We start from the raw sequence: 16,322 nt of genomic DNA on the forward strand, positions 1-16,322 counted from the left end.
CAGACACACAAAACATAGAATGTTAACAAGAGTCTATGCAATACTGCTTCCTTGTGTATTTCACATAACAGAGCTTTTGAAGGCTGATGCTACATTTAGCTTCAATGACAAATGAGGATGGCCAAACCACTCTATATGCTAGATTTGTCTTCAAGTAAGTCACCTTGTGAAAACAACCACCATTAGCTTGTTCAGTGAAAGAATTCAGAGACCTCATTTTTTCAGCCTGAGGTAACCTTCATAAACTACCCTCAGAAAGGAAGCATCAGCCTAATGTCCTATGACTTTTGTGTTTCAGCAAAAGCAGATAAACAAAATCAAGCATTCAAAGTGCATGTCTCCCTTAGGCTGAAGGGGCACTTACTGCCCTCATTCTTCAGAGGGAGAAACATATTATTCGATATGCTCCTGAAGCCTGCAGCTTGTGAATACATCATTAGAACAGGAACATCTGTGTAACAAGGGGATGTAGAACATGGAGAACGGAGTCTAGCAGATTTCAGATCAGAAGCAACATGTCAACAATGGCAGCTGGAAACTGGCAATCAGGAACATTCCTGAATGTTTTACTAATAGCTATAATTTCTTTGAAACTTAAGTCAGACAGATGCCATGTTCTCTCTCACTTGTAACAGACACCAAGAAGGATCTAAGAACAGGTTACACATTCAGACCGGCATACATGCAGTTATTAAAACATATCAGGTCTCATTTTCAGAAAGCGTATAGGCACTTGTGAGACATTCTACAGCAACACATATTCAGAAGGATTTGCTATACTGATTATTTAGCAAAAGACAACCACATGTTAAATTAACAAGCTTCAGAGAGAAATTACTATTTCTTCAATGAAATGGAATCCTAAAAGCTTGCAATTTTCAAGAATACAAGCACTTCCCACACTATTTTTGGGAAAACATCTTAGATACAATCACCTATGATTTTATTCAGTGCAGTATCAAACATAACTCAAAAGTCCCTGAAAGCAGCTAGAAAGCAAGCTGGTACTTGCAGACCTCAACTACCACCGCCTACTTTAAAAGCAGGGTGTTCTCCATCTGTACTATCAGCTACTAAAGTTGTACTAACTTGATGCATAGAGCATTTTGAAAATAAGGTATAACAGACATAATTTCACATCACTTACATCTAGGTCCTCAGACTTTGTTTGGGATATATGCCTATATATACTTTGACAGAGTTCCCTAAAAATTCAGACTAAAAAAAGTAAATGTTTTTCTCTAAACTCACTTCTAGTTCTCTGTAAATTTGTGTTTAGTGTTTCCTAGCACAAATATTTTATTGACTGTGAATACAAAAAAACCTGCCAAGATGTAGAAAATACTGGGTTGTGAATTGAATTTTAAAATCATAATAGAAGTGAGAAGTTTCAGATACAGTTTCAGTATAACTGTTCTCCAACCCCTTTTCAGTAACAGTAATAAATGTCACTTCTTTAGACTATCCAAATACACTAAGGAGGATCTTTAATATTCAATACATTCTATAAAGACATAAGCCAAGATTGTATTTACTCTAAAAGACTTCACTAGCATATGGGCTATCACATTAAGACTGAAAACTGCACAGGGCTCGCCATATTTTATTTCATAAAAACAGTAACAGAGTAACATCATTTTGTAACAATTTGTTCAAAACCACAGGATTGGTAGAATAACTGCAACTGGAATAGAGCTGTCTTTTATCAGCAATAAAATTTAACATGTCTCTACCCATTTTGCCTCTTCAGTGGAAAAAAAAAAAAAAGGAAGATTAAATAACACTTCACTTAAGAAGTCTTTGAGATAGGATTTCCTCTCTCCTACCAACAGTGACATGGCTGAAATTTCAAATAACAGGTTACCTAATTCTGGCAATTATACCATTTCACTCACAGTAAAATATGCTACATCTTGCAGGTAGGACAGAATACGGGTCATATTTGATAAAGTGTGTCTCTGTTGAATGTGCATGGCTCTTGCAGTTTTCAGTAAGAGCTATCCATTATGTAGAGGACAGCACGAAACCCTTTGGGAAAACACGTAATCACCAATATACGCTTCACATCTGGTTTTAATTTTATTTATTTTACACTCAGCCTTCATACAGTAGCAAGAAGAAAACAGTTCAAAAGCTATTGCAAGTCAAGCCAGATGCCAACTTTGAGTAGTTTTTCATCAATTTCCATATACTCTGGAAAAAAAAATAATTAAGTTCTAAGCTCACTAAACAGTTTCTTGTAATATCCCATTCAAATCCTCACCTAAACTGGACACAGAACAGTGAGAGATCTGTAAAAATTAAGTGTATGAATTTAGGAAAAAATCCTGAACAAAAAAAATCTGAACATAAAAATTACATTTTCCATTTACTAACCTGTTCAACAGCTGTTTTGTCTTCACTTAAAACATAGCTATTAAGAAGAAATTTACACTTACCTGTACTAGAATTCTTGGCCTCTGAGGGGATGGAAAAGGAACTTTATGCATGAAATGGGAAATGTGTCTAGAGGAGAAGAAAAATACTGATTTAGTAGAAATTATAAGCTTTAACTGCCTTACCTCAAGACAAAATTATTGCCAGTAAGAGAAATTATTATATAAAAATGGCACATACTTATTCAGAAGACAGAGAGCAAAAAACCCAGCACCCAAGCCCTACAGGGATATTCTGACCTTTGAAACCTTTTTTTCTACTAATGGCAGGCCAGAATATCTTTCAGACTACAAGCTTAGTTTGTGAGATTGAAGAATTACATGGAGGTTTGGGGTTTTTTTTTAAATATTTGTAAAGTAGAAATATTGATGTTTGAGTATCAGAATACCATTTTACAATCATGCTTCTGAGACTGGCTTGAAATAGCACTATACCTCAGAGACTAGCACTGGTTATTAGCAAAAAAATATTCACAGCTGAGTGTCAAGGAGAGTCATTAAGTTCATCCATTTTCTTCACATCCATTTTCTTCACTTCCAAATACAAAATGTTATGTAAGATTTCTGATGAAAAAAGTGTTAAAGTTTTTTCCATATACTACAAATACAGAAAAATGTTTTTAAAATTTGATTAAGTTCTCAGTTTTATGAATTGATTAAACTTAGAAAAGTTCTAAAAGTGTAGGAGATCTACACAATACACACTTTCACATTAAAAGAAGCTACATGCAATCAGTAGAAACTCAGGAAGAAACAGGTAATCATGAACTGCATGCTACAGCACATACTTTACTATGATTTGTGCAACTCTCACCATTATTATGACGCAGACAACCAACCAAATTTTGAAGAAATTCAAACCCACAAATAAGCACTGATTTATAATAGAAGACTCATTTTACATGTTTCTGATTCAAAACTATATACTTCATACATATATTTCAATGTAGCTGCATATTACACCATTAGATGTATGCAAAAAAACCCAAACAAAACATTTTTTACTGTATTTTTAATTTGTGTACTTGTGCTATGCTTAACTTCTGGTTGTGGTTCTATAATCACATAACTGGCATTAATCAGAAGCAGTCTTGTGCCTCCTCTTTGCCACTCCTCAATTGACCTCCCTTGCGTGCAGCCCCATGGTAAATGAGAACAGGAAAGGAATCAGGCTGACAACAGATTTTGGGGGGGTTTTGCCTTTATTACCAGTGTATGAAGATGGTGGCAGAAATATGGAACATACAGCAAACATCAAGGGAAAGGCCTTGCAGAAGCAGGGCTGACTGAAAATGTTCAAATACGCATGTATGGCACAGACAACCTTAATCATTAAAACAGCTGAAGAAACTAGGCTAATACTATATTAACTTCATGCAAGACAGTGTAGCTATATTTAAATTATCCACAGTAAATTGACCAGTTTACAAATCAGAGAAATCAGAATAAGCAAATAAATCTGTAAAATCAAAATTAATAAAACATTTATCATATTTACCTCTCATTTTATTCATTCCCAAAACTCAAAACCCAAAAATAGTTCTCAGCTTAAAAAAAAAAATAAAAAATCTCTTCATTATTGGAAGTTCACACTATCAGAATTTTAAAGCAAATATAGTAGATACAAAGTAGAATAAAGAGGTGGATAAACAATCACAAAAAATGTTTAATCTACAAACTCAAAGTCTCATAAAAGTTAATACTGAAGTTTAATCAGAAAAAAGACTGGTGTGTAATAAAATAAAAAAGCAAATACTGTATTTGAAATCTGATGCATTAAAAAGTTACGTTAGCCTAGAAATGTTAAGCGGTGTTACATATCAATTACAGATATCAACCACTTCTTGGATGTGAGGATTTCCTCTGCATTTTAAAATGTGAAATCCTTTATATAAGAAAGAAATTAAGTTTATTTATCATGGAGGAGGATTTCTAGTGCAAAAAATTCGATCTGCTTTATTATCTCTCATCACACAACAAATAAGCATTTGAAAAATGCAAAACTACATATTTCATTCTTCTAACTTAATGTACGCAACATTAAGAAAGGATTTATAATCTTGCACCTCCTAAAGGGTGCAAAGCTAATTAAAAAAGGCTTTCACAGATATCCTTATGGGCACTTAAGTCACAAATAAAAATCTAGGCTTTTTCAGGAAGCAGGTAAAAATACACTTAATCAATGGAGAGAAGTGCTTAATCTAGTGTAACCATTATATTTAATGTTTGATGACTAGAGTCAAAAGGATATTATAGGAAACTTGTAAGTAAAAAATGAGCTCTCATCAACTGAAATTACTGTTACGGATTTTTGAAATTACTTACTTCTCAATGGGTAGGACATGTGGGCCAGAAATGGAGTAACGATACAGAAAGGTAAGAAACTTCTTGAAAGCATCAAAGAAAGGCCAGTGAGAGAGCAGACAGATGCATTTATTTGTTTGAACTGTTCTGCATGTGTCTGACTTTCCCTCAACAGCAGCTGCTAATCCCAGTTGAGATTTTTGTTTCTCTGTGAGATTCTCTTCAGGATACAGTTCATAAAACTGAATAGCAGCACCATATACCTGCAAACAACATAGTTGATTTGAAGTCAATAAATCTACCTCGATCTTCAAAGAAAACTAACAAACCCCAAACATGCAAGGAAAGTCAAGACTATGTTACATTAATGTATTGCCTACTGAAGCAATCTATTTTGGAATATTCTTATGGCTGTGAAAATCCAGATTGTCTACTATTTATTTAAAACACTTAATGTCATATGAGAAAGAGTAATTTATGAAATTATTTAAGTGAGAGAAAAAATAATGATTACACAGAGTACAACTACAGTCAACTGCTCCTACAATTGCCTTTAAAGCTATTTTAGGAATCCTTTATACGCAACTCAAAGCGGTATTCCTCTGACATCCAATTTACTTTTGAGAACAAGTATATACATGCAAGGTTGTTTCCACGCTTGCAATAAAAATAATATACTTGCATGTATACGCAGTCAGAATTTTTATAGCTCTGTAGTTTCAAAGGCTAACACGATTGGAAAGCAAAGGAGTACAGGTTTATATGATCAACAGTCCAGCAGCGAAATAAATGCAAGTCACCCTTTAAAGTAGTCTTTGAATTAAGCCCAAATGAATAGATTTAAGTTTGTCTACGAAACTATGCATCATCATGATCCTGAACAGTTAAACAACCAACTTTTTTAACTTAAACTATTAACAATGATTTTTTTTACATTTTCAAAATACCTTTTCTGCAGAAGCTCCAGTTAGTACAAACGTAGAAAAAACTGGGAGAGGGTATTTACTGTTAGATGGCCAACATTCAATTGTTGCACCCATGGGTAGACAAAAAAGAGGCACAGATTCTGGTAATGGGAATGATTCATAGTCTTCTTCAGGATATCTGCATATTAAACCTATAAAGGCAATTTGTAAAGAGGCAGTTATACAAGGAATAGCAGAAACATATTTCTAATAGCTCATTCCATAAAAAAATGCCCAGAAAAATCGTCTATGAGCATACACTAACTTCAGAAGATCAGTAAAGGAAAGTTGTAAATTATCAGGCATAGTGAATAGCTGGAAAGCAGCAGCACGCTTCCAAGGCCTGAGGAGAAATCACCTGACTAAAACATAGGACTGAAGTCCTACTATTCTAGGAACTATTCACAACTAATTTATCTTTTTCTGTTTGCACGTTGAGTGCATCTCGGCTATTATAATAGTTCGCATTCATCACTAGTACAAGTAAAGATTTAAAATTTAGTTAAAAAGAAATGGTAACCTGAATAACTGAGAAATAAGACTGAGGTTTTCAATTATGAAACCAATTAATTCTTGCCAACAAAAGTTTCCTGAAAAATCTGATATTAGATAGATTATTTTTTTAATATCCATAGAATCAAACCAATTAATTATGCTGATCCACCTCAGCTGAGGATTCAGCTAATGTGATATCACACTAATGTGTTTAGACTTAAACATAGCTGTAAAACATGAAGTTCTGAAGCAGAGGCTCTTAACATACAGGTCTTCAGTTACATCATACAGCTGTAGCAATCTATCCTTTCTTATTGCCAACCCAGGGGACTCCAAACTGAGAACGAATATTGTGTGAAGGGATTTAGGATTTCTCTGCATTAGAGAACACAATCATTACACATTCTTTTCTAATATACAGTGAAATATTAATAAGCAATAAAAACTAGTAATCAAGAAGGGCAGTGGGTTTTTTGCCCTCAAGAAGTAAGATTTTGTGCAAGCTATTACCAGATGTGGGGCCTTTTAAAATTTTTGTTTATTTACAAATTTATTGTCCAACTTTTAGTTAGTCCTAAACTACTGTTGCTTACAGAGAGCATCATCTCAAAGGGAATTAAAAAAGTGAATTAAAGCTTAAGTCTGAATCATGCTCATGACTTGCACTCCAATGAAATCAGGTTTTTTAAAAAAAACAAAACCACAAACCACAAACACGTTTCATCAGAGCCATAGCAAATCTTATACTGTCTTATAAATAAAACAAAACATAAAGATGACACACAATCCGAAAATACTTAAAAGAGCTCAATGCCACTGATGTTCAGGGCAGTGTGGAAGTCTGCAGTATTCTTCAAAGTTTTTCTTAAAGAAAGTAATCGTGAAAATGCATCAAATAATTTTTGCAGTATTTTCTTCTGCATTTATATATATATACACACACATCCTTAAGAGACAGCTATCAGCAGCAAAAACAGAGGTTGGAGACACACAGGTTTGTAGAAACCTATCAAAACCCAACTGAGCTTCCAATTAAAAGCAAATTTTAAAACAAAGTGGTCATGTTATATAATTCTAAGGCTTATTTTAGGACGTTATTTTAAAAGAATTTTTCAGGGAAAGATTCCTTTTTGGATAATGCCAAGACAGTGCCTTTGTCAAATAATTCTTTGACAAAAAATGTATTACATTACAAATAAGCCTGTACAACTTGAATTAAAGATAAAAAAAGCTAAATAGTAGTTACATACCAGCTTTATATGATATGGTGTTGGTTTTTGCCACAGACTTTTTATAACATAAATATACTGCTGAGCCCCACTGTAAAACAAAAGAAATTATTGGATTACATGATGAAGTATAACAAAGACGTAACAGAAAAAAAGTGGAGGAAAACCTCCTCATCCTTGTTTACAAAGAACCATAATCTACATGCAAAAGTACAAAGCATTAAGATATAGGAATTTTGGTCCTGCTACACTATCCTTTCTGACAATGGCCACAAACATATAACTGAAAGTACTGTGTTAGCCCTGAGCTAACCAATCCATGGCAGGCATCAGCCTGACCTCTAAAACAGAGCTGGTTTATAGACTGAAGCATGACATCCATAAATTCTTCTCCAAAACATTTGTTACCACAACTACAGAATTTTAAGTACGATTATCATCCATGTAAATATTCAAACCTTTCTCCACTTTGTTAAACTTATGGCTTAAAGGTATATATAGACAGATATATATATATATACATACAAGCACACATTTATGAATATACACACACAGAGTGCAATATTTCTGTTATTAACTACATTTGTGTGTTACTTTAATACTTAACAATTTTCTTTTGTGCCTGCATTTTTATTTTAATCATGCTAATCTTTAAGCCCATTCCCTTATTCTACCTGTGATTTCATAGTCTGCAGCATAACGTCATAGTTTTTGCAGCTTCTAAACAACAACATCCTTTCTGGCATTGTTAATGTTTTTAAATATTTTTGAAGTTCTCCATTTCTGGACATGAGAATAAAGAACATGGAAAGCCACAGAATGGAAAAGACCAGCAACCTTTAAGGGCACACAAAGCTTTTATTAATGGGAGAAAGATAATAATAATTTCCACAAGACAGCACTCCCATAACCCAGTCAATACAGAGACTGGTAGAACTGAAAAATCCATTTGTTAATGTCTACAGGCATTTATTTAAAAACAAATACAGATCAATTTCCATGATCTTTTTGCATGATACTACTCGCATACGTGGCCAGCATCCTCACCAGCATGCTGACTTTTGAGAACCCTGCAAGAGCCTGCATATAAGGCTGCAGACTCAACTAGGAGACACCTAAATATTAAGTTCTGCAAAACAAAGTGCTGTGACACCTGTGTATTTTAGCAGGTCTAGCTTTGGAGCCATGTTAAGCATTTAAACAGGCTTACAGTCAACAGCATCCAACACCATTCACATGCAACTTTCTTCAGAGAAAAAGTCTGTGAAACTACTGAGAATGATGTTTATAAAATAGCATTGTAAATAATGGGAGAGTTTAAAAACAAAACAGAAGCCAGCTGTTACATACAGAATTCCCTTCACAATAGTAAGATCAGTGTCAGAAACAGCCACATCTGTAAAACCTCCAGTTATACACATGGTGACACAACAGGTTCTTAAGGATTAATTCAAAGCTGCTGAAGTCAGCATTTCCAAGTCAGCACTAAAAAGACTTTTTGCTCCAAGACTTCCAAAAAGACATTGTTGCAAGCAGGAACAAAGAAATACAATCTTCCAACTCTTCAAGATTTGATATATCTTTGGAGACTGCTTATCAAAATTTTTCACCAGCTACTCTGAGAACTGTTACAAATACTCCACAAACATTACATCATTGAATATCAAGTATTCAAAATCCAGATTTTGAATCTTACCATACTATTATTAAGATTCTTGTCAACCTTGCAGAACGTATGTGGAGGGGTTTCTCCTTTACTTGGTATGATTATACATATATCCGTAACAGCCAACGTGTTTTGCGTCATGTTTTCGGATGCTCTTCGGTAAGTGATGTACACTCTTTGTGATGAGGCACTGCCACTAATATTAGCAGGCCGACCATATGGAGTAGTTTGAATTATTTCACAACCTTGCTTTACTCTTTCTTTCCCATCATATAAAACCCTAGTTAAAATGGGATGAACAAAAGTCAGAAGGCACATTTATTTTTTAAACACTTTCAATACTAATACTATACTAAGAATTGTAACTGAATAGTATTAATTTAACACCAGCTCTTGTCTCATCTCTGATCAAAACATTTTTACTGACAAGTTCACATCACATTACATCAAATTGCATTCTAATAGAAAAGCTTTGTGATGAAACCATACTAGTTTTCCTCATGTATAATTGCTTTTAAGTGTTTTCTTTACTGCAAAAGTGTTATTTTCAATTCTATTGAAGATTCATTGCCTGATCCTAAGAACGTCGTACAACTCACCTCTTTTCAATCTGTATTAAATAGGTTAAGCATCTTATCTCAACCCAAATATATACACTGAAAATTATAAATGGCTTTGAAAACTCCAAAACGTGAAGGATTACAGTTGTCATTAAAATCCACTCAGCATGCATTTTTCCTACCATACCAGGTTACAGTATGTTCAAGTCAACAAATATCTTCCTGTTTAGAGTTTTGTTTTATATTTTAAAAAGTATGGTATTTCAATAAACCTGCTTTATTTGCTCATCAGTCAAATAAAACTGCCGAAATCACCTACCAGAACAGAAACAACACTCACCCCAGATCAGTAAGCGGGGGCTTATCCCTTCCTCTGCGATAACAAAGGTATATTTGTGGTCCTACAAGACTGCCATTATTGAGATCTGCAGACAGTCCTGAGGGAGTAACATCTATGCATTTATATCCCTGGGGAACTTCCTCCCCCAGAGATTTATTAAGTACTGTTACATCTGTAATAGGTTCTTTTGGTTTAGCGATTTTATGGCAAGCATCATTGAAGTGGATTTCTTCCTCTAGTGGTTTGGAAATATCTGTTAATCCTGCGACAACAAAGTAGTCAGCAACACGAGCCCCTTTGTCTTCCATCTTCCATTACAAGACGTTATAACTGGTAAGAAAGAAATACATATCAGTATTTTTAAAGGCAATTATAAGATACCAGAAATAATAAAGTTATGTTTATTTTTAAAAACAGAAAATTTGCAATAATATAAGTGAAAACACAATAAAAGAATACAAAAGAAATAGAGAGATCCATCATCAGACCATGTAATATTTTTCAATTGTAATCACAATCTTTCCAATTTGGAATTCTGAGCCACAATCATGCAAGTTAATTGTTAACGCTTGGAATGGAAAACCAAGTAGCCTCTTTTTGCTAACTTACACACTAGGGTAGCTGAACCAACAGGTACAGTAACAGCAAAATACTGTGTAAAGTTTTAGAAATAGTTCACTACTTAAAGCTCATGGCTGAGCCAAAAAGTAGTTCTCATGTATTTTGCATACATCCTATTACTGCAGTCTGTTCACCATGACAATGAATCTTCTAAGGCATGATCTGCAGTTAATTTGCTTCCTGAATATTAAACATACATGCAAAGGCTGTCTTGATTATTCTAAAGATACAACTATAATATTTGCAGCCATCTCACCCTATAAGATTTTACATCAGATACCAAGGCCAGATCTTCTTCGAGTATTTTTGCAGGCTAAAAGTTGATACCCTTTTATTTTATAATGTTTTGGGGCTCAGATCCTTGATATACAACCCATCCACTGCCAGCAATATACCAGCTTTTACACAAAGCATTTAAACTGAATCAACTTCAACAGACTACAGACCACTGTGAAACAAACACATTCAAGACCACATGAAGATTTTCGTAATGAAAAGGAATACAGTCCTGCTGTTCCAGCCAAATTTTGTCGGGAAGTTACATTCTTTCTTCCTGGAACGTATTGATAAAAAAATTCTTTACATATGAATTCTTTCTGTATAGTGTTTTTTTTTTGCAGTTTGCTACCAATTCTGTAAGTTAAATTCAGCACAGGACAAAGTAACATCTGTAGGATGAAAAGATAGCCTTGCAAACAATGCAGGGCACTACCTATCAGGAGATTCAGTTTCCTCTTCGTCAGAGACTCTTGAATACCTTTGCAAGTCACTTAAACCCCATGTCTTATTTCATAGCTTGATTTTGCAAATAAAGAAAATACTTTCCGCTCTGTCATGGAATACGCATGAGAAATACGCTAAAAATGTTTATCTAAGTCACCCATATGTGCTGGAACCTTGCTAAGTAGCTTCAGGAAGTTTACTGTCATCAAGTTCCAGACTTTTTAAACCAAACAAGCTGTTTAAAACTCCCTTTTTTGTTTAGGTGTAAAATTTTATTGCAACAGAAACCGTTACAACACATTTCAAGAGCTTGCTAACATTCAGAAACTCAACACACAATTTAAAACAGTTTAAGTGATTGGTACAAGACTTCAGTTTTCATGCCACCTTTATTCCGGTTGCTTTATCTCCCTTTATTTTTTGCTCTAGGTAGCAAGTATTAAGCCTTATCAAACTTCATACCATCCTGATTCTTGGATTTTACCAACAAATCTTCATTAAAACAAGCAAAATAAATTTGGACATTTCTCACTGGTAATTAGGGAAATTATGTCCTAAATGGATACTGTGCATTTAATCAAATTGTTTCAAGCTGACCTCAGATTTCCAGCACCAACTCCTGCTCAGGAAGGAAGAATGTCAGCCTGTGCCTGACCACCATTATGAACCTCATCCACCAGTGCAAGAAACATAATTCCATCTTCCTGCTCTTATTTTGTAGGTTGTTTGTATTTTGCTGGAGTAACTGACTTGACTAGCTTCTAAAGTCACAAGGAAATGAATAACAGTTTTTATTTTAAGGTTACTTACATTATTCAAGAAAACACCAAGAAAACTCCCTAAACTATCCAACCTCTGTTTCTTTCTATATGGTTAATAAGCAATATGGGACACTTTATAACACATGATTACTGGGAAACAATCATCAACATACAGCAGGGTAACAGTTTGTAAATAACCGCTCAGCCTGTTTTCTGAGGGAAGAGAGAATGCAGTTAGAAAACTAAGCTTAATTTAACCTAAATTCAGTTATTTCAAAAACATCTGGAACATGTTACTCAACCAGCAGTATATGAGAGTAATATCTACAAACTCAAACTTTTCCTTGAATGATATATCCAAAGACACACAAATTCAACCACTGCATATGCTGCCTATTATTTCACTGTACATCTGGCTTCAGCTAATCCAGAATAGGCTAGCAACAAATGCATGGAGAGATAAAGAAGTTTCATAAAGCATCTTTAAACTCTAACATAAGACCAAACACTAACATCTTTTAGGTAACACAACTGAAGTTCTAAATATTTTGTAACATTAACAATTCTCTGTAAACTTAACTATAGTACACTACATTTTAACTATCATGAAAACTTTCTATCTTTATCAACCAGCACTCACTCTAAATCAATGGATAAGCTGTTAAAGTTTTTTTTAAAGCTACAATACACTGGGCAAGCATTTGCTCTTAAGTTAAAAAATAAATAAATACATACATCAGAGCATAAGCAGTTGCTTTTAAAAAGTATCATCTGAAAATGCATCAAGATGTATAGAAAGAAAAAAATTAATACTTCATAATATAGATCAGAAAAGAGCTATGGTCAAAGACTGCTCAGAAGGTAGAAGGGGATATATATGAACCACAAAATGTTCCTCAGAAACTGCTGAGGAAGAACGGACTGGCTAAGTAAAAGCTACCAACCAAGCAATTTAAACTCAACACTTACCCCATCATAAGCTCTGGTGAAAAAGTTTTCCATTAAAAGACTTGAGAGGAGAGAAGGTAAACTGAAAGCTGGCTAAGTCTTGCACTGTTGTGTATGAAAAATGTCCTATAACCACAGGGACAGTACAAAGCAGCAGAAACACTACAAAACTGAACTTTGCCTTAAAGATTCTGAGTTAGAAAAGTATTAAGTTTTGTTTTGTTCCTTTTCTCATTAGCATTATTGCACAAAACTACACCAATTTCTGGAGTGCTTCACAACACCTTTTAAGTTGAAAGGAAAACAATATTTTAGTAATCAAAAATTATACAAACTATAACTTAAAATTGCAAGTAAGCCTTATAACTTCAGTGTATTAGCAGCACGCTATTGCAGTTTAGTTAGGCAAGACACATTACAAATAAACAGAAAGATATATATACATTATACTGAAGAATCATACCTATCTCACAATTTAAGCCTCACTATTAATTATTTCATATTAAGTTTATATCAAAAGTCTTAAATTCAAACATTCATTTATCCCCAAAGGTACTTTCAAGAAAAACTGGGACAAGCTCTCCTCATTTAGACCCAGTTAAAATTAGAATCCCCTGCATAAAAACACCTGCTATCACACAAATTTGCTTCCTAAGGTTATATAGCAAGTAATATACAAGTCAGCAAGACTTTCATATTTTAATGCAGCTTTTACAGAAGGGAGAGAAAAAAAAGGCCTAGCTCATGATGCATGATCCCTTCAGATCTTTGCCTTCTGGTACAAAGGTTTACAGCTAAAACTGGGATAAAATGCAGAAGATATCAAAACAATTCAGTGGTATTTTATTCAAGCTGACTTAGACTTTACTCAAATTTTCAACATCTCTTTACTGTGAGAGGAGATTTATGCAAACTTTCTGTTAACAGACCCCAGAAAGAAGGTATATAATGTGAGCTAATCCAGTGACAAACAATCATTCTGTGAAAAGCAGTTTCACATAAACAGATGAATCTGAATAATTTCTGTAGAAACTCTTACCATGAAGGTATTCCAAAGCATGTTATAATTATACACATCACACAGTACTGCAAGTCAACTTCCAGGGAAAAACAAAACAAAACAAAAACAAAAAACAAACCACAACAGAAACAAAGTCACACTGACACAAGAGTGTTGCTTGAAGCAGCAGGTCCCAGGTAAAATTCAGCAACATTAATAATGCCACACTGAGAAGCAGCTACTATTGCCTCTCTACACTTCAGTCATCTGGGGACAAAAGGCTACACTTTGAAAAACAATGCCATGGGATCACAAACATAACCTCTTACAGAAGTCCCTAGAAACAAGTGCAATATATGGTCTTTGAGTCATCTCATAACAATCATTTTTAATGGACTGCATATAATTAATACCACTATAAATTAAACACCATAAACATCAGTAAGAAACAAAACACCCTTGCAAATAGCAAGCTGACTTGTAAGAACACATTAAAAACACACACAGACTTTGCAGATCATGACTATATAAATGTGGGACAAAAGAGGGCTTTTTGCCATTTCTAAAAATATGGGAACAGGGGAAACATAATTCTGCCACAGATCTACAAACTATTAGCTTAATTACTTTGCTGAAAGACAAAGGGTAAACTCAGTTTCATTGTTTATTAAATTAGTTTTTTAATATAATTGTATTTCTTCATAAACATTTAGGAAATACTTATTATTAGTTTTCACTGTCTAACTGTCACCGCTGTTGTAATTCATAAGTGCTAGCATTTTAGCAATTGTGCAGAAGAGATTAATCTGAAAAATTAACTTTGTGATCTAACACTATAGAACTATTGCTGCTGCGAAGTGCAAAACAATTTGCTATTAGAAGAAAGGTGATCAGGAGGTTGACAGGCGTTCCATGTAGCTGACCCTTTTGTGATAGAATATCGGTGACACTTAGACCCAACTCTGAATTAAAAAAGTGGAGCATATACACTAGCTTTTTCTATTTGCTATAAACTATCCACAACTCTCATATAGAAAGCAAATAAAAATTGAAAGGCATGATTTTATACCAGCTCACATATTTTCAGATAAAACAACTAAATCAGTGTCCAAGCTTTTTTAACAGATCACATTTTTTATTCAAATACTGTAAGAGGGAAGTATGCATCAGCTTCTTCCCCATCACATGACCAGAACTAATGTGCATGTGCTGTATATTCCATCTGTGCAGCAGCAACAGGCATGATGCTTCCCGAATTAGAGTTTACTATAGATGCACTACACCATTTCCAAGGAAAAAAAATAATGATATAACTCATACAACCTGCTCCTACCCACAGACTTTTGTAGAGGTAACTTGTAGGTGGGCTGCAGACCAGAAGAACTGCTCTAGCAGTGCCAGCTTCTTTCAAGGAGCCAGCTTTCCCAGATAGCAAAAAGGGTTTACTTGTACACTTGCATGTACAAGAGATATGTGACCTGGGAAAGATAGCATTAAGGACCATCTGACTTCATTAGAACAGTTTAGCCAGCCCATCTCTGGCAGACACAACTGCCTTGCAATCTTTTGATCTTCCTTGTCTTCATTCCCATTCCTTCCTGCATTTTCCTTTGGGAATATTAAATTGCTTATTAATTTCAGCTCCTTAAGTCCATTAGCTGTCTAAAGCAGGTGACATTTTACTTTGCTAGCCTGACTCCAAAGAGACATTCTGTTTGTAAATAAGGAACAAATGTCTCCTAGTGTAGGTTGGAAACCAGTGCAGCGCTCAGCAACACACCTTTTTTAAAACAGTTCAAAGCTTTATTAAAAATGGTGATTTTTTTTAAAGCATTGATCATATAATCACATTCCAAGAACTTCCTTCCTTTGAAGATGCATGAAAAGTAGATGAATAGACAAGACAAATCAGTGACCAATTTTTTTAAATTGTCAGTGAAGTTCTAACAGCCCCTAGCATTTCAGTCTCATTATGTGTACTGCTACATTACCCTGTTGAAGTATGCTGCCAACACACAGAAATGTGGCTAGTCATGCAAGAGCGAGATGAAGTTAACTGGATCAGTCAGTCCTGCTATGGCCACTCAGAACCATTTCTCAGCCGTGACACTGCACAAATCACATGAGAGCTCAACGGCCTAAAGAACATGTGAATAACTGCAGTTACCCAGGGAAAAACCTTCACCCCATCCCTGTTGCCTGGCAAAAGTGAGAGACAAGCCTTTTTTCCCCAGTATTTTCTTCATAGCAAGCAAACAGTCCTCGGAACAAAGCA

General features: G+C 34.5%; 1 protein-coding gene across 11 annotated transcripts in view; it reads right to left on the reverse strand.

Annotated features, from left to right (window-relative positions):
• DENND4A (DENN domain containing 4A) overlaps window positions 1–16,322 on the reverse strand; it is a 71,932-nt gene that overhangs the window by 38,386 nt on the left and 17,224 nt on the right. For 9 of the 11 annotated variants that reach the window (XR_007507557.1, XR_007507556.1, XM_049813220.1 and 6 more), the window contains 6 exons: window positions 9,995–10,324; window positions 9,125–9,374; window positions 7,450–7,519; window positions 5,687–5,856; window positions 4,761–5,002; window positions 2,439–2,505 (listed from right to left, as the gene is read on the reverse strand). Coding sequence is in view for 9 of the 11 variants with exons in the window: in XM_049813220.1 (XP_049669177.1) it covers window positions 2,439–2,505; window positions 4,761–5,002; window positions 5,687–5,856; window positions 7,450–7,519; window positions 9,125–9,374; window positions 9,995–10,302 (1,107 nt within the window). In the remaining 2 variants the exon portion in view is untranslated. Of the gene's footprint in view, window positions 1–2,438; window positions 2,506–3,933; window positions 3,983–4,760; window positions 5,003–5,686; window positions 5,857–7,449; window positions 7,520–9,124; window positions 9,375–9,994; window positions 10,325–11,935; window positions 12,100–13,068; window positions 16,186–16,322 lie in introns of those variants that run through there. The other 2 variants (XM_049813219.1, XM_049813227.1) reach the window with 2 other exon arrangements.

Source organism: Accipiter gentilis, chromosome 10, assembly GCF_929443795.1.
Source record: "Accipiter gentilis chromosome 10, bAccGen1.1, whole genome shotgun sequence".
In the NCBI taxonomy this organism is placed as follows: Eukaryota; Metazoa; Chordata; class Aves; order Accipitriformes; family Accipitridae; genus Astur; species Astur gentilis.